The sequence below is a fragment of the Colletotrichum aenigma genome (assembly GCF_013390185.1).
Source record: "Colletotrichum aenigma strain Cg56 chromosome Unknown KSG_Cg56_contig03, whole genome shotgun sequence".
In the NCBI taxonomy this organism is placed as follows: Eukaryota; Fungi; Ascomycota; class Sordariomycetes; order Glomerellales; family Glomerellaceae; genus Colletotrichum; species Colletotrichum aenigma.
In genome coordinates, this window is record NW_023500909.1 from 627,039 (window position 1) to 649,445 (window position 22,407).

The 22,407-nt window shown below is 49.6% G+C and overlaps 5 protein-coding genes across 5 annotated transcripts; 4 read left to right on the forward strand and 1 right to left on the reverse strand.

Annotated features, from left to right (window-relative positions):
* Positions 1–72: 72 nt before the first annotated feature.
* Asb13 (Ankyrin repeat and SOCS box protein 13) lies at positions 73–1,452 on the reverse strand (the record flags this gene model as incomplete). The annotated part of the gene is made up of 1 exon (XM_037319376.1): positions 73–1,452. The coding sequence occupies one exon, from the start codon at positions 1,450–1,452 to the stop codon at positions 73–75; it is 1,380 nt and encodes a 459-aa protein (XP_037181837.1).
* Positions 1,453–7,638: 6,186 nt separating this feature from the next.
* Positions 7,639–9,666, forward strand: hypBA2 (Beta-L-arabinobiosidase; the record flags this gene model as incomplete). The annotated part of the gene is made up of 1 exon (XM_037319377.1): positions 7,639–9,666. One exon carries the CDS (start codon positions 7,639–7,641, stop codon positions 9,664–9,666), a length of 2,028 nt encoding a protein of 675 aa, XP_037181838.1.
* An 826-nt stretch (positions 9,667–10,492) lies between these two features.
* CGCA056_v004123 (uncharacterized protein) lies at positions 10,493–10,771 on the forward strand (the record flags this gene model as incomplete). Its single annotated transcript, XM_037319378.1, has 1 exon — positions 10,493–10,771. The coding sequence occupies one exon, from the start codon at positions 10,493–10,495 to the stop codon at positions 10,769–10,771; it is 279 nt and encodes a 92-aa protein (XP_037181839.1).
* Positions 10,772–11,492: 721 nt separating this feature from the next.
* On the forward strand, positions 11,493–12,057 carry CGCA056_v004124 (uncharacterized protein; the record flags this gene model as incomplete). The annotated part of the gene is made up of 2 exons (XM_037319379.1): positions 11,493–11,681; positions 11,773–12,057. 2 exons carry the CDS (start codon positions 11,493–11,495, stop codon positions 12,055–12,057), a joined length of 474 nt encoding a protein of 157 aa, XP_037181832.1.
* A 1,806-nt stretch (positions 12,058–13,863) lies between these two features.
* On the forward strand, positions 13,864–14,852 carry CGCA056_v004125 (uncharacterized protein; the record flags this gene model as incomplete). The annotated part of the gene is made up of 2 exons (XM_037319380.1): positions 13,864–14,169; positions 14,220–14,852. 2 exons carry the CDS (start codon positions 13,864–13,866, stop codon positions 14,850–14,852), a joined length of 939 nt encoding a protein of 312 aa, XP_037181833.1.
* Between the last annotated feature and the right edge of the window lie 7,555 nt (positions 14,853–22,407).

The window sequence follows — 22,407 nt, forward strand, 5'->3', positions numbered from 1 at the left end:
AGAAACGGAATGGAGAGCAGCAATCTGATCCATTACTATCAATAACTAATGTCCCCCCTCACCTAATACAAATTACTCATGTCGTCGACCTCTATTCAACTTCCGGCTCTCGTAAACATCACCATCCCGAATAGACTTGACTTCATTATCATACTGCTGATCCAACCGCGCGTTGTCCAAAGCTGCTCGGCGATTTCGTTCTTGGATCTCATCGGCACGGCGCAGCTCATCGATGAGTGCCTTGACCGGGCCAATTGCAGAATGCATGATGGAGAGAATGTTCATAGATGCACCAGCATTGAGGGCGGCGACCGTAACCAAGACTCCCTTTCGTCCTTTCCAATTTCCCGACATTGTTTGGACGGCAAAACACTTCTGAACAACAGTGCTAAAAACCTTGCTGTAGGATTGCGGGCCTTCGAGCTCTTTTTGAGACCTTTGAGGCGCCGGTAAAGAGAGCTTGTAAATCTGTCTAACGTCGTATTGCCGCAGAAGACTCTTGATTTCGCTGTCCCCGATCTCATCGGCCAGGTCGCGTATCTCGCCCCAGTCTTCGGTGAGCCAGGAGGCATGTTCTAGAAGCATTTCAACTATGGCATAGTCTGACTGTCCGACAGCTTGATAGAGGGCAGTGCCGTGGGTTGGGTGGGAAGTAAATACGTCTGCCCCACGCCGGAGAAGGAGTCGACTTATTGACTTGCGAGATGCAAAGGCGGCAGCAATGAGGGCGGATCCATACCTGCCGTCTCTCTGGTTGACGTTGGCGCCGTAGTCGAGAAGTAGCTGTACCATGTCTTCGTTTCCGACCACTACAGCAGCCTGCAAAGGGTTGCCGTAGTAGCGGCAAGGTGCGTCGGGGCTCCACTCTCGATCCAACAAAGTCTTGAGCTCGACGGCGTTCCCGGTGAGAACCGCACTACATACATAGTCTCCAACGAGGGCGAAAGAGATCTGCATGCTTGTTGCGAGTGCCTGCTCCTCGTCTTTCCATCTGTTCTCATGTTCAATGAGGCTCTGGAACTTGGACCCCCGCAGAAAATGATCTTCTTCCCACAGCTGGCCAAGGTCTGCTGTGTGATGTTTCCAAACGTACGTATGCGCATGGACTTGAACAATCTCTCCGGTGTCTAGCTCGACATCAACGTCCACAGACTCCCTTCTCAGCGGCGAACTCATGGGACCATCCTCTTCAGGGTCATCGTCTTTGGATCGAGGCTTCACCTCGTCTAGATCTCGCTCATCTTGAGCGAAAAGAAGATCAAGGTACCGAATAGCCTCCTTCTTGACTCCGACCATGATGAAGCCGATGACCTCTTCTGGAGGATTCAATGGAGCGGTGCCCTTGAGCCGCGGCTTCTTAAGTATAGCCGTGTTGTACTCAGACCTCTGCATCACCGCACATTGCAAATCCGTAGGACGCCATCGATCGTATCCTCGCAGCTTGGCTGGCATCATGATTTCACTGGCCCTTTGGATTGACAAATTTGCCGAGTTCCAGTCGTCTGAAGAAGGCATAATGCGGCGTTGTAAATCTGGCGAGTAGGCACCTTTTGTAGACCTAGCAGCAATAGCGTGCAGGACGGACGGAAACATCAATCGTCCGTAGAGGAATACGTTTGACGTAGAAGACCCATAGCTGTATTCCTCAAGTTCATCATGAGAAAAGTGATTTGTCCCAGCTAATATGTACGAAGGGACCAGCGATGCGCGTGGTAAGGGCAGGCACTCTTCAAGAGAAAAAGGAGGGGGTTTGATAGGCTCTGGAATGATGAATCCATTATCACCTGGAGCCTCATCATCCCGTTCTTCGTCTTCTTGGTGCTTCGTTCGTTCAGGCCTGCGGTCCTCAGGGAGACCAGCAAATCGAATGGATTCTCCAGTGTCCTGCTGTACCGAGTCTCGACTTCCCACAGGTTCATATGTCTTCTCTATCTCGGAGAACCTAACCTTTGGCTTAGATTTGTGTTGCGAGTCTGGCAAGTTGCGGCTTATGCTTTTTTGGATCTTCGGTTCCTGGACTCTTTCTTCCCGATTGTCTGTTGGCTCCGCGATCATCTTTGAATTGCCAGATTCGTGGGACAAGTTCAGCGAATCATGACCTTCTGCTGCCTGCTTGTCTAAGGCTATGTGTTCAGAGCCATCTTGTGGCAGGGCTGTTCCAGGACGATTGATGTTGGGTCCTTGACCTGATGAGGCTGGCACCGGTGCTTCACAGTCCCTCGTCCCATTTGGTGCAGCACACTCACGGCAAATATATTCGAACTCCGTCTGAAGGTCTTTGATCTTCCCCCGTAATTGTGCCGCCGTGGGGCGTTCATCTGGCTTTGGCTGAAGCATCCAGGCTGTCCAATCGAGCACACTCGAATCATTGAAAGAGGAGCGTCGAAGAAAGTCAATCCATTCTCGCGTAGCTACAGGATTGAGGCTGATGCGCTGGTGGTTCTCGGACCCATGAGTGTTGAAGAATTCATGCATCTCCTGTTGTGTGCGACCAAACAATACCGTCGCCATTTCGAGAAAGACACAGCCAAGAGACCAGATGTCGCTCGAGCGGTTACGATTCTGCAAACCTTGTCAGCTTGGGGGATATACATGAAAGAATTAGGACCCTGGACGTACCGCATGGTCTCCGACCTCAGGAGCCCATTATCGCGGAGTGCCTTCCTTGGAACCGCCGTTCGTTGTTAGATGTCCATACAGACGGAGCTTGGATGTCCCGAAGTCAGCCAAGTAAACCGTGTCGCCTTTAACGAGAATGTTTCCTGGCTTTATTTCCTTGTGTCGAATGTTTTTACTATGTATGTAGGCCAGTGCGGTCGTTAAGCACCCGAAAAAGGGTCGTAACATGAACTTTCGATTGTCGAGACTTTTCTCGCAGCGTAGCAGGTGGACATGCAAGTCGGCATCTGCAATTGGACTCATGATGATTGCTAGATGATGTGGATCCGTGTACGATCCAACCAGCTTCACTGCATGTCGGTGCGACAAGGCTTTGAGAGCTGTCAATTCATTCTCAAAGGCTTTCAGTTGAGAGTGATCTTCGAGCACAGATTCTCCCCGTAGGATTTGCTTCCTTGCATAGTAATGGGTAGTTCGACAACTGCGGACTTTGTCGACCTTTGCGAATCTTCCACTCCCAAGCTTTTCCATCGAATGAAAGTATGCGTCAGCATTTCGAGTCAGATGAACATGCTTGCCGCTTTCTTCGAGTTCATGGACATCCTTGAGGTTATATCGAACCAGGCTCTGCAACTTGATGAACCGAGATCTCAAGCTGCCCGGAATGCAGTCAGGAAGGTTGGACTCGCTGTAAGGAAGATATCTGTCGGTCCGCCCTTCTGCGACGAAAGAATCCATCACATTCGGAATATCCAAGATCCATAGAATCGAGAAGGTCCTAGGACTAAGACTCCATTGTGTCTGACCGCGATCTTCCAAAGCTTGCGAAATTGCAGGGAAGATGGCGTCTATCAAGACTCATTTCTCCGCAAGCGGATCATTTGGACTGGGAAGCCCGCATTTCTCCAAAATCTTCCGGAAAAGGCTTTCGGGTATTACCTTTCTTCTTGTCCTTGGGACTTCCGTTGTCTCTGTGTCAGGCCCCATCTTTGTAGGCTCCTGCGATAGCTTGATTCCCGTCTCATCCTCATCCCCTCTCAAACTCTCGTAATATGGGTTGTGGTAGCTGCTCATGGTGAAAGGCTTCGAGTAGAGAGTTGTGGGGCTGGATTGAAAGGCTGGTAGCAATAATGACGGGATCATGCAAAGTGTGATATCGCGAATTGCTTGGATGCTTATTTTGATCGAGAAGGCGATCAACTTCAAATCACATAAATGTTGATGGCCAGTGCAAAAAACAGAACACTATTTATGTATATCTGGCAGATTGCTATTGAGTCAGCCCAATCTGCGTGTTGCCGAACGCGAGCCACCTCACTTCGAACCGAAACATGCATGTGTGCGGTGCACTCTCCGACGGACTTCAGCCACCATGAAATATGCAACCGCAATTGTGATCACCTGTTAAGCACAGCTTTTCAGTAGGCTCAGCTTGAGAGAGCCTCATATCTACAATGGGGTGGTAAGATCGAAGATCCTAGGGCTGTGCTGACAGATCTGCACTTTGAGTCCTGCCACGGGAGACTCAAACGGCTGCCTTATGGCTGCCTGGAGTTGAAGTCATGGCAACGTTACTACTCAGCGTGCTACGATGTTCATTGTCATGCGATAGTTTTCGTCTCCAGTTTCGACGCATGGAGGTGTCCTGTTTTCCAGCCTTGTGCATCTGATCAAGCTTACCGTGAAAGATAAACTATAAAGTTTTGCGGCTTGACAGCGAGGTTCAACGGTCAACATGAGACCTTGTGAATGGTTCGTGTGAGTTTTACGATCGGTGTCAGAATCAGGCTAGCTGATAACGCATGCACCGGTCGTAAAAGCACTCTGCGTTGAAAAGCAGGCTAGCTAGTCCTACTTGGCAAAGTCCCATGTTGCTATCTAATGCGGTCATACACCCATAGCCTCCTACGGAGTTCCCCGATGACAAATCGAGCCTGTAATAGTTGGAGCAGAATGCCTCGGGCCAGCCTAATTGTGCATTTTGGGTGTTTGCACACAGGCTGGCTATTTAGGATGTGATAGGCAGAATCTGCAGGCGGCAACTCGGTACTCACATTAATAATTCTCGTGACTCTCCGCTTTGAACTGGGAACCTAGACACAGTTCAGATGACTTGCCAACGGCTGTTCCCTCAAAAGTTATCGCTTCGTTGAACTTTTCGGCAGACACCGCAATGGAACCTATTGGACTTGGCTTGGGCTCGGTCTCACTTCTCTTCCAGATCTTTTCTGGGTGTGTCAAGGGTTCGTTGGAACTTTTCCCGCTAGTGAGTTAATACTAACGATCCACATCAGGTTATGAATTATTCTCCGAGGCCCAAGGCTTGGAGAAAAGTTACCAATACCTTCGCATCAAGTTCAAAACTGAGCAATGCCGCTTACTCGATTGGGCCAATGTTGTTGAACTTTCTGAAGATGATTCGACAATAAATATCAATCAAGCGTCAAGGACCGTCATATTGCAGATTCTTGACGAACAGTATCGATTGATGTTCAGATTTGGCAGACTTGACGATCGTCTACGGCCTCTGTCGCATCCCTTCTTGTATGAAGATATGGGCACACATCACATTGAGGACAATGCGTCAGTCGCGGTCGACATGAAGAAGACAGAGACGTTACAGAGCCGTTTTCCCGACAAAAGCCTCCTACTTGAGAGGTCGCTCAAATTCTTTGAAAAGACTTCCAAGTACCCTGCAAGATTGAGATGGGCGATCTCGGACAAGGCAAAGATTGAAGAGATCCTGGAGAAGCTCACACGTTTGAACGACTACTTGGTAGAATTCCTCAACAGGCAGCAGGTTCAGGCACTCAGCGCTTTACAAACACAAACCAATTATCGGATCATGCATCTCAATGACAAGATTGACGACCTATGTGAGATCGTCAAAGCCGGGCTACTGATATCTGCCTCCACTCATCAAACCGCACGAGAGCTACTCCATGGGACACCGGACAGCTCATCCAAGATCATGGTGTTATCTGAAGCATCCGGTGCAAGGGTATCTGTCACACCCCTGGCTAATCTTGCCCAAGTCAAGGGTCTCATGGCAGCAATCAACCAAGGGGCACTCAGCAATACCCTGCGACAAGATTTAAACTTGAACAATCTTGAGTCCAACTTTCGCCCCCTAAAGATCAAAACTACCGAAATACAGCCCATCGAAGCCGGAGCTCAGTTCATATCACATCGATGCTCGGTTTGGTACAAACCATCCTTCGAATCCTGGAGAAGAGTCTGGATTGAATGGAAAACTGTCGAACCACGTCAACATCACATGGGTATACGCCGATCAGATTCCATGATACTGAGCAGGTTCGAATCCTTAGTACAACTCCTCAGGGAGGATGCATACACAGCCCAATTCAGGGCACTGAAGTGTCTTGGTTACTATGTCGAAGATGTGGGCACGACGGAAACTCGGCCGGGACTTGTCTTCGAGAACCCTTCGGGAGTGGACTCATCTGCTCTTCCAGTGCCTCTCCTTGAACTATTGAAGAATCATCCAAAGCCTAGTCTCAGCGATCGTCTGCGGTTGATTAAGATTCTCTCAGACTGTATTGAGAGACTACACGCCGTGGACTGGCTTCACAAAGGGCTTCGGAGTCAAAACATTCTTTTTTTCAACCATACGGAATCGCGAGTAGATTACGGTCAACCATTTCTTTCCGGTTTCGATTACTCGCGCCCTGAACACGCCGACTTCATGTCTGAAGTTCCCCCGCAAATTGGTTTAGAGGACCTGTATCGACACCCTGCCGTCCAAGGAAGCCCGAGAGATGACGCACAAGGGTTTGGTTTCAAGAAGCATCATGATATATACTCACTTGGCATTATCATGCTGGAGATTATATACTGGAAGCCGATTGCTGGTGTGCTGGGCTTCAGCAAAAAGCAAGTAGAGCTCCCAAGCGAGACTGCAAGGGTGAAAGGAATCTTGCTCAACGGTCAGTTCGCAGACGATGTCAGGGGATACATTGGAGACACTGTGAGTGAAGTAGTCACGTCTTGTTTGATGGGTCCAAACCCATCTCGAGTGCCGATGTTTGGGCCAAATTCATCGGAGAATAGTGCGAGGCTGCAGGAATGGTTCTTCAGTGCCGTCATTCAGAAATTGCGCGACTTGAAAATTTAGCGACTTTACCCACACTGATCGCCATGAAAGAGGAGGAGATCCCGTTCAAACAGCTTGCAAGGCAAAATTCCGATGCTTTAACCTTAGGAAACATTATATCACATAGTATCGGCTTCAATGCAACCTCCCAGGCAACTTCGTAGGCCCTCAACGGCTAATTACCAGTGGAATACAGTTCATCTTCGTCAAAAGCTCGCACTAAAGGTTCAAGGAAACCGCATAACACCATGTCGTCACGACTTGACTATTGCTTCGGTGAAGCTCACGTCAGGCCTGTCATTCCGTACTTAAATTACGCGGCGCAAAGTAGATAGATGAGAGGTTCCCGAATAGCTGCAAAGCTAAATATTCGTATTTTCGATTTCCCGTCGATCTTTATGTCGGCATATTTTTAATCTTCTACCCCCTGTAAATCACGACTCGATTCGCGGGGTTCCATTCGCGCGCTAATCGACCGAACATGCGGGGACCCCAGCCCCTATTGTCGCCCCAAGTCTTCCCCGCGCAGTCGTCATCGTCACCCGTTAGGACGCGGTAGTTACATGACATCCAAGCGGAAGCGGCTCGGTACGATTGGCACGGGTGTGCTTAGCTCAGGGCATGATGCAGGTTCCAAGAAGCGCGTATCCGCGATCCGCTCGCGACGGAAATTGCTGTACGAAGCCAAGACGCCGGGTCAATTGTGTTGTGATCATGAGCCCGTCGGGGCGACCGAGTATGGTAATATCCGGGGACAAAGCTTGCCATCGAATCACGCCAGAGAGGAGTTTTGGCAATATAAAGTCGAGTAGCTGGTCGTCACAAAGCACCATGCCAACAGACCGAGGACTCTCAAGCTCCCAGCCATCCTTAGCTGTCCACCAAAGGACCAGCAGCCCGACAAAATGAAGCTTTCGTCAACTCTGGCGGCGGTCCCGTTGACTGCGCGCTTGGCCCAGGCCGCATTGGACGTGGACGCTGTTACCGAGAAGTACTTCGGCAACGATGCGCCCTGGTACCATGACCGTATTCCGCTGTTCGAATCGAGCGACTCGGAAATCACCGAAGTCTACTACTACCGTTGGAATGTTTTCCGCACTCACCAACGCGATGTCGGAACCAAGTACGGTTACATCACTACAGAATTCATCGACAACGTTGGCTGGCAGACGCAGCCGTGGGCTTCCAACAATTGCGCCGCAATCTTCCATCTTTCAGAAGGCCGATGGTGCCGCGACCCTCGCTTCAAGCAGGACCATGCGACTTTTATGTACAGCGCCGACAGCAACCCGCGTCAGTACTCCGAAAGCTTGGCAGATGGTGTTTGGAGGAACTATCTCGTCGACGGAAACCCCGAACTCGCCATCTCGCTCCTCGACGACATGCAAAGGGTCTACAACGAATGGGTTGGCGACCACTACGACGAGACGAAGGGTCTTTTCTGGATCGAACCCCTCGCCGACGCGACCGAGTATACTATCGCCAGTATTGACGCGTCTGGCGGGTATGATGGCTTTGGTGGAGGCCAGGCTTTCCGCCCTACCATCAACACCTACCAATACGCCAACGCGCGGGCTATCGCCAAGATCGCCGCTTTGAAGGGTGGTCTTGACGATGTTGTTGCGGAATACAACAACCGAGCCGACGCCATCAAGGAGACTCTCCAGAGAGACTTGTGGAACTCCACATTCGAGCACTTCATCGATCGCTTCTTCGTCAACAACGAGAACGTGACTTACTGGGACTTCATCCGAGGACGTGAGCTCGCCGGTATTGTTCCCTGGGCGCATGATCTTCCCGATGATGACGCCAAGTTCGGTGAGGCATGGAAGCACGTTCTGAGCTCTGATCAACTCGGCGGCCCCTTCGGACTGCGCACTGTTGAACCCTCGTACGAATATTACATGCGTGTGTGGCGCTACGAGGGCACACAAACCGAGTGCCATTGGAATGGTCCTTCTTGGCCCTACCAGACAACCCAGGTCCTGACCTCGCTCGCCAATGTTCTCGACCACTACCCCAACTCATCCTCGCTTGTCAATGTTGGCGACTACACCAGGCTGCTCAAGCAGTATGCCAACCAGCACTACAACAAGCACTTCGACAACATCTTGGATATTGAAGAGAACTACGACCCTGACACCGGTGAGCCGATTGTCGGACTGGGACGCTCGCACCACTACTTCCACTCCGGCTACGTTGACTTGATTCTGTCCGGCTTCGTCGGTATTCGTCCTCGCGCGGACGACGTTCTGGAAGTCAATCCCCTGGCTGACCCATCTTCCATCTCCTACTTCCGCGCTGAGCGTATCCTCTACCACGGGCAAGAGATTGCTGTTCAGTGGGATGCGACTGGTGACCGCTACGGCGAGGCTGGTCTACGCGTTGAGGTCGGCGGCCAGGTGGTGGCTTCATCCGACAAGCTCCAGCGCCTGACAGTCGACATTACTCGCTCAACTGTCTCCGTCTCCCGCCCCTTTGACCAAGCGATCCAGCTTCAGGTTGACATCACTCCTCCTATTGTCAATACTTCCGTAGCCAACTACGACATCAACCGCCTCCATGACGTCTTTGACGGCCGCATCTGGTTCTGGACCCAGGACACCATTGCCAATGGTCTCGATACCCCTGAGGGCAGCACGAATGAGGAATGGGTCAGCACGGAGTTCGGCGCGGCTGTCACGATTTCTCGCGCCGAGATTGCTTTCTTCGCAAACGAGGAAAAGGGCCTCGATGTTCCCGCGAGCTACAAGCTGCAGGTTTTGAGCGGCGAATGGAATGATGTCGCCGACGCAACGTACGACGTGCCTCTGGCGAATGGCATCACCAACGTAAAGTGGACTGGTGTCTCGACCGAGTCCGTCAGAATTCTCGTGACGCCCAAGGAGGGCAAGAAGGTCCGTTTGGTGGAATTGAAGGTTTTCACTGAGTAATCGATCGATAATAATTCATCGGGACACGCCGCGTAATTAAACCCAGTTCTTTTCTAGACAACGCACATAATTCATAGAAGCTGGAGACCATCTCCATTCAAAATAATACCTCTCTTCAGCCTTCCATTGGTTGAAAGAATCCTTTCATCCCATGATTTTTATAGTTCCAGCCATCGTTTACTCCGTCGTCGATTTCGTTTCACGTTGTTTTTTCTCGACTGATTTAGAACCTTTTGATAATCTGTCTTCATTCACCGACACAGCGCAACTGCATTGATGATACTACCCATTGGCTACGATAATCTTGTGGGTTTTTCGCTATCAAGATCAAGGTGGCTTAATCGCGAACGCAAACCATTAGGCTTGGATGTAGAGGCTTCGGGTTTGTGACAAAACACGCAGAAGGAAGCCATTCCCGCAGCCTCCGATGTTGCGCTTGCTCAACCTCATAGGAATATGGTAAATGACAACAATAAGGCATATCCCAATACTTATGACGATGAAACTTCAGCTGAACTATAAAAGGTACGCTGGTATCCCACCACATCCACCGCATTAATTTCTGTAAGGCTGTGCATAGCCCATGCGAGTCAGGCCGGCGATCTCGGGCGACGCCGAAACCCCTGAAGTCACCAGGCCTACCATAAGTATTTCAAAACAACATACATACATCACGTCCCCAACACAGCATACTTAAGTTGCCTGGTCAGCTTTATCAGTTCCTGCGCTTTGCCGTCTGATTGTTTACAACCATCATATCTGCCGTTGGCCCTGTCACCTTATCTGCAACAAAACAAAACCTCGAAATCACCTTCGATTCACAGCCATGAAGTTCTCATCGATTGTATTCCTTACCACCCTCATCTCCACTGGACTGGCTTTCACCATCGACACCCACATTCTTCAGAGCCTCCATCGCCGCCTAAACATCGAAGATCGAACTGTTCAAGAAGCAGCACCAGCCATCGCCCCGGAAGACATTCTGAACCCGGTTGTGAAGCCAAGAGAATGCAAAGAGCCCGCCGAACCCGCCGAACCTAGCGAAGCAGAGCGCAAGAAGGGTGCGAAGCGCCCCGCTAGGCCTTCTCGACCGTCGAATTGTTAAGGGGTGTCAAAAGAGCGAGGGGCACATTTTAGTCGGCATGTTTAAGTATCAGCGACGTTTTCTTCAGATGACCGAATAATCCTTCTTTTCGCTTTCAACATATCAAAACAATCAAGAAAGGAAAGGGTCTGGTTCGTCAAAGGTCAGTGACGGATCGCCATTGTAAATCTATTGTAAATCATTTGCCATGAACAAAATGCTTATTCTTGAGTCAAATTGAACATTTCGTCTTGCCAAACAATCTGAGCGCGTGTCACAGCCCAACTAGCCCGCCTGAAGTTGACGAGCGGATAGACGAGCCGAGGCGCGGGAAGTACCCATTCTTCACAACTGACCTCGGGATCAGCTCCGGGTCGATCCGCCAAGCCGCTAGGGAACGATTGATGCTAAAAGGGCTGACAGCGCATGCAGGTTGAACACAATCACCAATGACAGGGCGGGTGTGACTTCATCGGCAAACGCCACCGTTTTGCCGGCGCGGTGTCGCTCCCGCCATATTGGTAGCCGATCTTCCATGTGCCACTGGCACGGCAAATGCATAAAAGGGTTGGGGTTCGCCCCGACTCCATTCCGCGACTTTGGAGTTGGCAGTTTCACGTGCGCCAACAGGGGCAACTTCAGACGGCAGCTCAAGCTTGTCCAAACCTACTGACTCCGCAACCCAAAGTCATCGCCGGGCGCTCCGGGATTGAAAGTACAATTTTGTCGTTAGTCCCGCATGATGAGCAGATCCGCGAGCTCCACCAAATCCGACGCTGCGTCGCAGCAGCCGGAAGTTCTCGGCAGAAGTCGGGAGGGGATGATTGCTGAGTCGATGAAAAATGGCGAAGACATTCAGAAACAGTTTCCATCAGTAGATTTCAAAGGAGCGGTTATAGAACCCACTGTCAATTTGACGTTTGACATCCAGGTACGCTGGACCAATTCTCGGACCATTCATGCGAGCATCAGCAGTGTGATTCTCTACGTTCCTGAATCCTAGTATCTAACAACGGTCGTAGCAACATGTTGATGACGCAAATCAGCGAAGATACAACACCTTAATGGCCGAGATGCTCAAGAACACCGCTGATCCTGCTTTTGCGGAGAGACTATTATGGGAAGCAAGGAGTTGTCTTCGGAACTACCCCGATGTGCTGGGGCAGTTTGATTCCATCTTCATCAGTAAACGGCCTGTTCCAGACATGGTCAGAGAGTTGCACGAGGTTTTGACGACAAAGAAAGAGACAGTCAGGCGGATGAGCTTACAAAATCCCGAGCAGGGAGCCGCCACTGGGACAGCTTAAAGCTGAGAAGACTTTGACCAGGTGGGCGGCATGATCCAGCTGGCTTCTTGGTTTGTAGCGTAATTGTGCAATACCAGGCTTTATGATTGAGTGTATAATGGTTACCACTAGCCTGTCAAATATATGTATTGTCGTTCCGTCGTTGAACAAGACTACGAAGTCGAGAACTTGTCGTATATGTCTATTGCGCCCATTGATGTACATTTATCATGTATTCTTCTGAGGATGTGTATGTTCCACCCATATCGTCATTTTCGGATAGTCTCTTGCCTTCTTCAAAGGAGGTAGCGTGCCAAGGTACGGCAAACGTCGTAGTTCTCAAGTGACCAAACAGCTAGACCGCCTTCTGGGTATTGCTAGGTTACCTTTCATACGATTGTATCACGTATTCTCTAGCATCTATACCAGCTTCGCACGTGTTGCTTGGCACCTCAGACCAAGTTCTTCATGAATGGAGGGATAATAGGCCATGTACAGCATATTCAGCGGACAATTACATTTTCAGAGCAAACCAATAAACGTCAACTATTGCCGTGAGTGATTAACAAGTATTGAAACTGTTAGAAGAAGTCGGAACTTCTCAAAAATCGGGGAACAGCGATTCTATTCCCCTTGGTGTGAAATAATTGTTGACGTAGATACCTAGTGTGCTTGTGAAATGTGATTCTCATCGCACAGAAAGAGCCTGCACTATTTCAGAGGCGTCACCAACTTTGCTTTGATGCGCACTTGAGTCAAATTCCAGAACATCGCTGAGTCGGTGCGACGCTGTACTCAATTGACAGCTCCTCAGTGCCAAGTAAGCTGACCGGTGCGATAGCCTGATCACAGAATTCTGGGCGAATCGCCTGTGTGGTCTGCCAAGCCAGGTGGCTTTTCAATGATCAACATGGTGTAGCTGCAATGGAACATTGCCCATGGGATCATGATTGGGGGATAATTCCACTCACCTGTTTCTCACATTAGAATGTGATTGGGGGCGGTGTTCAAACTTCAGAGCTCAGCTTGCAGAAACGTTGCGATGGGCTCATTCCAAGTACCTACCTAGTACTCAGACACTGCATGCAAGATGAAAGGAATTATCTGATGAGACCAGAACTATCCTGGCGCAGACTGAAGAAAACACTCAGATCCGTAAATAATAGTTCACAGATTCATTGACGAACCCCTCAATCCGACGGTGCCAATCGGCCCATCCCAGCGTATCATTGCGTCCGGTGGCCACCCTCACAATGTCGGTTTGCCCCGAGCCCCCTCATTGTGCCCCTCCCTCTCGGACACAGCCGCCCAGTTTTGGTGAATAATCCGCTGTGTTGGTTGTCTTCCATTGTGTGTTGGAAAGGTCTTTTCATTTGGCCGAATGCCGCAGCCTGTTGCCGTCCATGCCTCTGAGTGGCTCGGTTGAGCAGGGGTTCACAGCCATTGCATCTCGCTTGCCTAATTCAGATAGCTGACGGGCTTGTTGGCTGCAGGTGCTGATATCGTATGTTGAGCTACCAGCATTTTTTTATGCGTGTAAGATGGAGCCCACCCTGGTCATCTGAGGTGAGATGCAGCGAGGCTTGAGGAAAAGAGCGAGGAAGACAGTGGGAAGGATGCGCCGGATATGCAGGCCGGCGGCGTACAGGTGATCAGCTCTGTGCTCCTGTATTTCTCATAAAGACAGACAGGCCCCCCATTTTGATTGATTAAAATTGGTCTGGTTCGGTTTTTCTTCTTCCGTTCTCTTTTCTGTCCCACACTCGATCGCTGTGCGCCATCGCCCGGTCTCTCGACGGATCCGAACCAGCCAAATTAATCGCCGCGATGTTGGTGCCATTACTAGCAGTGGCCGTGAGCCTTGCTGCCACAGTTTCAGCACAAGAAGTTGCCTGTTACGCGCCAGACGGTTCAGTTGCCAACAATGAAACCTACGTTCCGTGCAACAAGCTCGGAATCACCCAGTCCGGCGTCTTCTCTAGCTGCTGCGCTCTCGACGGCCCGGCCGACGAAAGAGATATCTGCTCATCATCCGGCCTATGTATCAACAAGCAACAGCAACCACAAAGAGGGTTCTGTACGGATAAGACATGGAAGAGCAAGGCTTGTGTCAACATATGCATGGATGAAGAGGTACGGTCACAGGGCTTTGGGGAATTTACAAATTTACTAACATTAGATAGTCTGGCGGTTCCGCTTCCAACTCAACTATTCTGACCGCTTGTAATGACGGCACAGCGAAGTATTGCTGCGGAGCATCGAACACAACCTGCTGTGGCACCGACGAAGCGATCTCAATCCAGACCCAGGAATCAGTCTGCACTGCGAACACCACAGATGGCAATGGTGCTGGCAACGATGATGCTTTCAAGGGAGCAACTATCGGTCTCGCTGTCGTAGCTGGTGTCTGTCTCTTGGCCGGTCTTATCTCGACGTTCTGGCTGTGGAAGCAGAACAAGTCGCTTAAGCGTCAACTGTCTGAGAAGCCGGACGTAACACCACCAGCAGAGCCTCACACGCCGGCTCAAACCCTCGTCGAGCCTCAGCACACCGGTACAGACCCCCGAAGCTCTTACATCACCTCTTCACCAGGGCTGTACAAGCCGCCCTACAGCACATCGCCCCGAGAGTCAGAGTTCCACTCTGGCAACCTTCACAGGTACTCTGAACTGGATGCATCAGTCGCGACGGCGCGAAGTGAGATGGGATCTCCGACACCATACGACCAACAGCATTTCCATCAGCAAGGACGCGACTCTCCCGTTCCTGAAAACAACACTACACCCATGGGCTCCCCTCACATGCACCATCGGTAGTTTGTCACATCACTGTTCTTTGTGGATATCTACATGCCCGATTTCTGTGGTGTATCACTAGCTATAATGAGCCATTCAAAACTTTTGGGAAGCTTAGTAGAGCTTTGGCTCCTTGACGAAATATATCCCGAGGCCTCGTTGCAGGTATCGGCTACAATTTAAATATCCCCGTTTTTTTCACTACTATTCAATATTCATGTGCTAAGAGTTGTTCGGCAATACTGCTTTCGTTTTCGCTACGAGTATCAGACAGCCCACGTTGTAAATGGTAAGCAGAGGACGTGGCTTCGGCATTGGCTGTTCTCTAGAGATTTACCATAACTTTACGTATCGTGGACGACGACAACGTAAGGGGTGGTGACCTCGTAAATGTGTTCTACTACTATCCTCTGTACCTGTAGCCCAAAGTCCTGCAGAATATTCGTTTGATTAAAGGCTCCATTAACCTGTGATCGCCAGACGGGGGTATTTTTACTATCCAACTCTCCGATCCCAGGTCGAGCAAAAGAAGTATCAATCTGAATGGGATGTGTTCGTTGCAACGCTGCTTCGCAGCGGGGCGGCTGAACGACGGAATTTCCATACCCTGCGGTCTTCACAATCTGCGCGCTGAAGCTAGCTTGAAGTCCATCGAATCTTACGACGCGGCCATGAGGGTCATACCAAAAGAGTTCACGGACGTTTCTGATTGGTACTCGTTGATGAAAGGAAAGTCGCTGTTTGCTTCAGCGTGTCTTCATAATGAACATCTTACAAGGCGCTATTTCATGGACAAGACTATGTCTCTTTGTCGGTGAGCCGCGGTTTCCATGCCGAAGCGAATTGGGCGGAGGACCTGAACGAATACTAGAAGCAAGAGCGAAGAGCGTCTGGTAAGTATGATCCCGAAGTACCATCTCCCAATAAGGCCAGGTAATTTGTCATTGACTTATTTCACCAAGTTCTGGGGCTCATACCAGCACTACCAACACTTGGCCAAGATGTTTGGCTTCATCTCGAGACATAGACAAGCGAAAGCGGCCGTTCAATATCCCTCTGAAGTGTCTGACGACACACATATCACGCCAAAGAGGCAACGTCGTTTGTACGGGGCTGGAACTTTTGCACAGACCTTTACCGCATCCTGGAGCAGATTGACGCGTGCAGCAGGCGAGATAGATAAACGTCGGTCGACAGCGCCGGGGGCAAAGTCACAGCCTTTTTGGCTTGTCGTCAGTCGCCGAAAGTGTTAGCAGCAGACGGCCTCAGGCTACCAGCTCGACTATACGAGAGCCTTCCTGATGATAAAGCCATCACAGGAGATCCCCAGAAAGATCGGCTGGGATTCATTGGTATGGATCCCATCCACCACGGCTCTATGTACTACCTACCGATCTGTGAATGCTGATAAATGTGAGAGAAATTTTCGCAGCTTGCAACATCTTGCTCACGCTTCAGACGCTGAGGATGGGCCAAGTGTACACTTGCATTGCGCCATTGCAACCGAGCTTCTCGACGAGATAAGCATGATACCCCTCGCATTCTTTTACGCCTCAAGCATAGTAACCGTAAGTCCTCCTCGTGAGAAGGGAAAAGCCTGATTACAAGCTGACGTCAGCCTAGCTACATCATCTGGCTCAAGTGGGTCATATGCTCGCCGGTGTTATACAACAGCCTGTATCTGCGTGGACCTATTTGCACGTCAGGAAACATACTTCTCGTCTTGGCCGAATCTCTTGAGAGAGTCGAAGCAACCAGATCTTCATCACCTGGACTGGCTGCAAAGCTTCGTGTCCAGATGCGTCGAATCGACAAGTGTATGCAACAACTGTCCCAAAGAAACCCTGAAGGGGGCCTTTCCATGATAGGGCGGACGCTTATATCTGAGCGCTTTGGAATTCTCCAAATGAATCTCACCGATAGCTTAGAAGTAAGTACAGCAAAGCGAAATGTCTTGTTCGATGGACCAACCTCTGGCCGACATGACGGGAACTCCCTTGACAAATGGTTTCGATCTCTTGGCGTCAAGTTTAGCCATGAATCCGCAACACGACTTGAAATTTTGGAATATTGCTCAGTATACACTTCCAAACGATTTGTGCAGCAACTGGCCGCCTTACCTTGGGCCAGGCGGCGTCTGAACCCGCACAAATCTCCAGATCCGGACCACCTCGTTTGGGTGATCTGGGCTAACGGTCCAACGGATAACACTTGCTGTATGGGTGCATTACTTTGGCCAATGTCGAGATCGGCAGCATCATGCTACTGACTAGTTACGGTCCAGGGCCCGGTACGAAATGCGCCCAGCTTGTACTGTACTTCCATGAGCTTCTTCTTGTAAAGGCCACGGGTTCCCTGATAGAAACTGCAGGAAAGAAAACTCAGTCATACACAGTCGCACCCTGCCAATTTATGCATCTGAGATGGACAAGACTAAATAAACCTTATCCCGTCCGATACAAGACAGGCGTTTGTGGGACCTGCATCGCAAGAAACCGGGGTTCCGTAGCGAGGTTGCTGTCTTCTACGCAGTACTACCAGCCCACAACATAGAGTTTGGATCCAGCTGGCTCAAGTCTACCCACTGTGTCCAGCCAAGCGTCGCCCTTCAGAACTTGCATTTAAACCAGTCGAAGCCGTATGTTACAGAGTATCTGATGGACGAAAATGTTGTAATGTAACATCAGGACGATCTGAAGCACTCTTCATTTATTGTCTGTGTTCTCAACCAAACGCACGGCTGGAAAGTTTTCGACGAAGGGTTGATCTACTTTCTTGTCAGTCACTTGTATCCAATCTGTTATCAAATGAGCACACGGTAATGCCACATCATTTTGGCAATAATCTAGAGACATTGACCGCCGGTGCTAGTTGGTGGGTACGGGCCAGCCGGAGCGAGTCGTCCCCGTTTTTCTCGGAACGGGTAGAACCAAAGTAGCAAGTTTCTACCGAAGTCTCATGTCTCCAACGACGTTGTAAGGCATTCTCACTTAACTCTCCGGATGAGAAAAGTGTATAAAGCTCAGCTTCAAGTCTTCCTAAGTTGGAAAATCTCCTTCCAGCGTACAGGTCATCAAGTCATTCATTGTCAATATCTTCTTTAGCATCAACACCACCAGCACCTTATCCCTAAGGTTCAAAACATATTTAGAATTATACGGTCGTTCCTCAAGATGCGTGTCATTGCCCTTGTTTCTGCTGCGCTGGCTTTCGCCATGCCTATCTCCGTGAGCATTCCTCTCTGCATACGTACCCGGAATCAGAGTGGGCTTTTCGAAAACTGACAAGATGTAGGCTGGTGTGTGCGCGGCCTTTGGTGTCTGCTCCCAGAACGGAGAAATTCACGATTGCACCTCAGGAAGCTGTGTTGGAAAGGTTGGGAGCTCTTGCACCGTTTCTCTGGCGGGCCCTGTTCTCTGCCCTGTCTAGATTCTGTCCTGGATGCGGAATCACTGGCACCAAAATCGCACTTATGCCTTCTTGGTTTCTGCCAAGTTGTAGGAGAAAGCAAGGCGTGGAAGAAATTGATCATGTCAGGTGTTATTGACAAAGAAGCTTAAAAAACGAACATTCTTGACTTCTAAGGCATATATCTTCTTGCCATCGCCGATTCGCCGCCTTCTTGCTGTCCCATATATAATCTGGGAATAGAAGCCCACCAGTGCCTGATCGTACAGCAGTTGCGCGGCAACAATCTTTGAAGGATCACTACTTGATCTTGAATGGGTAACACATGCGTTGCATCGTTTATCTTTGCTCGCGCTCCGAGTGTTTCCTAGACGTTCCGTGCAAATTTGATTCTATTTATACTGTTCTGGGGCATTCAAGCTTTACGCGGTGTCCTCCATTAGCAATGGTGTCCTCTTCTTAAAGATGAAAAAGCTTGCCATACGTAATTTACGGCCGGTACTGGTTGCAACCCGGCATTCAACCGCGAGCGCAAGATTTCTCAGAGATATAACGCGAGGTAGCATCGTTCCGTCAGATTTGCAGACATAATGGAGGGATTGGATATCTGAAGACATCCTTGCTGTCATACTGATTGGTAGATTTGGCTGGAACCTATAGATTTGGTTCTTTGCCGCAGAGGCGAGGATAAGCTGCATCAAAACTGAATCTGGTAGTCCAATCAAGCGCTATGCAAGACCACCTTCACAAGTTCAATTGGAAGCCTGTAACACAGCGCATGTGGTTCGCGGCCTACGGATCAGGTTTTGCAGGCGTCTGGGACTACATAAGGAAACCTCGATCCCAACGTAGGCTTGACTGCGAATCTTGCGACTCTTCAAGTTCTCCGCGCCTCTTTGACTACAAGGTAACGTCCCGCACCCACTTTCCGGACACCCCCTCATTCCGGACACCCAAAAATTATGCCCCCATATATCAACGCAGTAACTTAAACCTAGGACTTCTGCTATTCTGATGCAACTACAATACAACTTTCGCTATCACTAGGGTTTTCAGACTCGCTGGATTCATTTATACTATTTACAAGTTCTCCCGCCTCGATTTGAGCTCTCCGAATAGCCTCAATATCAGCAAACTTCGAATTTGGGCTCATTTTGACCTTCTTGCGTTTCCTGGCCCTACTGGCATCAACCTCTGCTTGTAGTGCCTCAATCTTTCGCTGGGCTACTGCCAGTTGGTATGCCTTCTCATCAAAGCCCTTCTGAACCTTCCGAAAAAGCAGGCGTTGCGTATGCTCATCGTTATCCAGCTTGCTGAACAGGCTGAACTGATCCTGAAGCTCATCCCTCTTCTTGGGGGTTGACCAAGGGACTGCTGATGTATCTGCCGCCCATTTTTCGCTTGCTTTGCCATCAGAGAGCCCTTTGCAGACCTGACCAGCTGGTTTGGCAGGGGTTGAAGTGTTCTCAAGCAGCAGAGGGCTCATGAGGGGTCTAGCCATACTGATAGGCCACAAACCAGTCCATTTCCAGCCACTGATGATATTCTTGCTTGTCAGGGCTGCCTTACGCGCCTTGCCATAGCATACAACGAAATTTCTCTTGCCCACAACTGTACCAGCATCCCATTCAGCAAGTAATCCAAGCTCCTTCTTGTATGCTGCCTTGAGGGGCCCAAAAACCGACTGATCAAGTGGCTGAAGGACGTGTGACGTGTGTGCTGGCAAGAACAGCAAGTGTATCTTGTTTCTGAAGCATGTATACATGAAAGCAGTAGTCTTATGGCTTCCATGACCATCCAAGATCAACAATCTGACCTCTGAGGGGTCTGCTGGCTGGGTAGAAGGTATAAAGACCTCTGTCAACCACTTAACAGCTGTAGAGTCTGAAGTCCACCCGTTTTCTGTTGCTGTGAACTTCCAGGATTCGTATGGCGTCAGATCTAGAGGAAACCACTGCTGCTGGACACTCTTGCCCTTATATATAACAAGTGGAGGCAGTGCCTTGCCAGTTGCAGAGATACACTCAATCAGAGATGTCCAAGCACGCGATCCAGGCTGTTTCTTGCGGATAGAACGAGTTTCTGATGATCCAAGAACAAGCCCATTTGATCCTCTGCCTTCCAGAATACCAGACTCATCCATATTGTATCGATTGGAGGCTTTAATGGCTATGATCTCAGGGATGGCGAGGTGCTTGAACCATTGCCTGATGACATTAGTTGAGGCTCCGTTGATGCGCTGGGAATCAATTGCTCTGCTTCTCTGGACCCTTACAGATGGGTTTCTCTTGATAAAAGCCTGAACCCAGTTCTTCCCTAGAGGCTTGGCGTCTCCATGGATCTGTAGGATACGCTCAGCGAATTCCTTGAGTTGTTGATGGGTTGGTGGTAGGCCTAGGGCAGCCTGGATTCGAATCCATTCAGCCAAATGGCTTTCTTGGGTTGGAGAGAGCCTCTGTAGATCTGAGATGGCAATATCTCTTGATTGGGTGCCTTGGATACGATCATAAAGAGTAGACTTTGGGACCCCATACTGCAATGCAGCTTTTCGCACGCTAAGCCCATTAGAGATCGCATTAAGAGCCTGATTAATCTCATACTCTGTATATTGACTCATATGGTCTAGAAGAAGATGTTAGATAAAGATGGAAATAAGTGAGATTAAGGTGGTGAAGCTATTCAGGATCAAAGTTGTAAGAGAAAGATTTTATTGAGGCATTTTTAGGTGTCCGGAATGAGGGGGTGTCCGGAAAGTGGGTGCGGGACGTTAACTTACATCGCATGATTACCTTACGACGCTCAACTGAACCCTTCCTGGCAACAACAGACGTAAAATGTATTACAGACAGATTCAGGTGTTTTCCAATCTCGACAAGGCAATGCCAGACGTCTCGACAATACCCGGGTATCATATCCCACCGATTTGGTTTCAGTGGGAACAGGCATATTTTGGCCAGCTTTCCACCGTCATTCAAAATCCACTCGTGCCCGCGAGGGTTGTCAAGACTGGTTGCTACCTTCACGACAGAAGCATCAACTGCAACAAAGCATGCGAAAACTTCACCCTAATGTTTGAAACGCCCGAGACTCTCTGGAGTTGTGTCACACTCGCAACGCTGTCACTCCTTACAAGGTTTCCAAATGAAGACCCAGGACGAGACCGTATCAACGCGACTCATGAGGCAGAAGCAAATCGCACTCTCAACTTCGGCGAGCTCAGGAAACTCGACTACCCCTTCAGGCTGCTCCGTGGTTGCGCTTTAGAATCTTGCTCAACGTTTGGTAGATGCCCCTTGGCCCTCACCGAGATTTTGGCCATCCCCATCAACACCAGTAGGATCGACGACTTGGCAAACATCATGAACGGAAGTTATTGCGCCTCTGCTCATCCGGGGATTGACTTTGACATCGCTGGGCCTGGTGTGAGTCCGTCTACTTTTGAATACTTATGCAACAATAGGTAGCTAACGATTTGGTGTACAATTAGGTTGTGATTGCGTATTTCTTTCAGTTTGGATTGGCGTTCTTCTTCGCCGTTTCATTTACCATTACTACTGACTGGATGTAAACTGACAAGCCGAGGTCTCTCAAGAAAACCGGGTTTGCCAGAGCAGTCTTGTGTTCAATTGCCGACCTCCAAGAGACACAAGCTTCATTTCTAATCACTGTAGCTGGTGCTGTAGTCGCAACGTTTCTCGGGAAAAAGGATACCGGTCTCACGAATATTTCCACAGTCATATCTTGGATCACCAATGACGCCATTCTGAAGGGCGTCGTCGCGGCCGGTTCTTATCCGCTGCTTCTCTTTCACCTAGTTCTTCATGCATCAGAGACTCGCTGGTGGTACATATTGCTCTTTGTGGTCGTCAACGTCATCATGGTCCTTCTCATACACCGACCAAAGGATATAGGCCCTGAATCTCTACTACCTCATTTTCAGAAGGCGGCGGTAGATCTAACAGGCTGTGGACGACATCCAGGACCTTGAACCTTTTGCCAGAAATATCAGGAAATCTCCCTGAATCCTATCAAAGAGCCAGGTCGCTATTTAAGTTCAACTCCAAGTACCCATTTCCGATATACCTTATTTGAGCTATTTTGGCACTCGATTGGATCATTCATACTGCATACCGTTGCTTCAAGGACAATTCTGTAGTTAAGAGCTTTA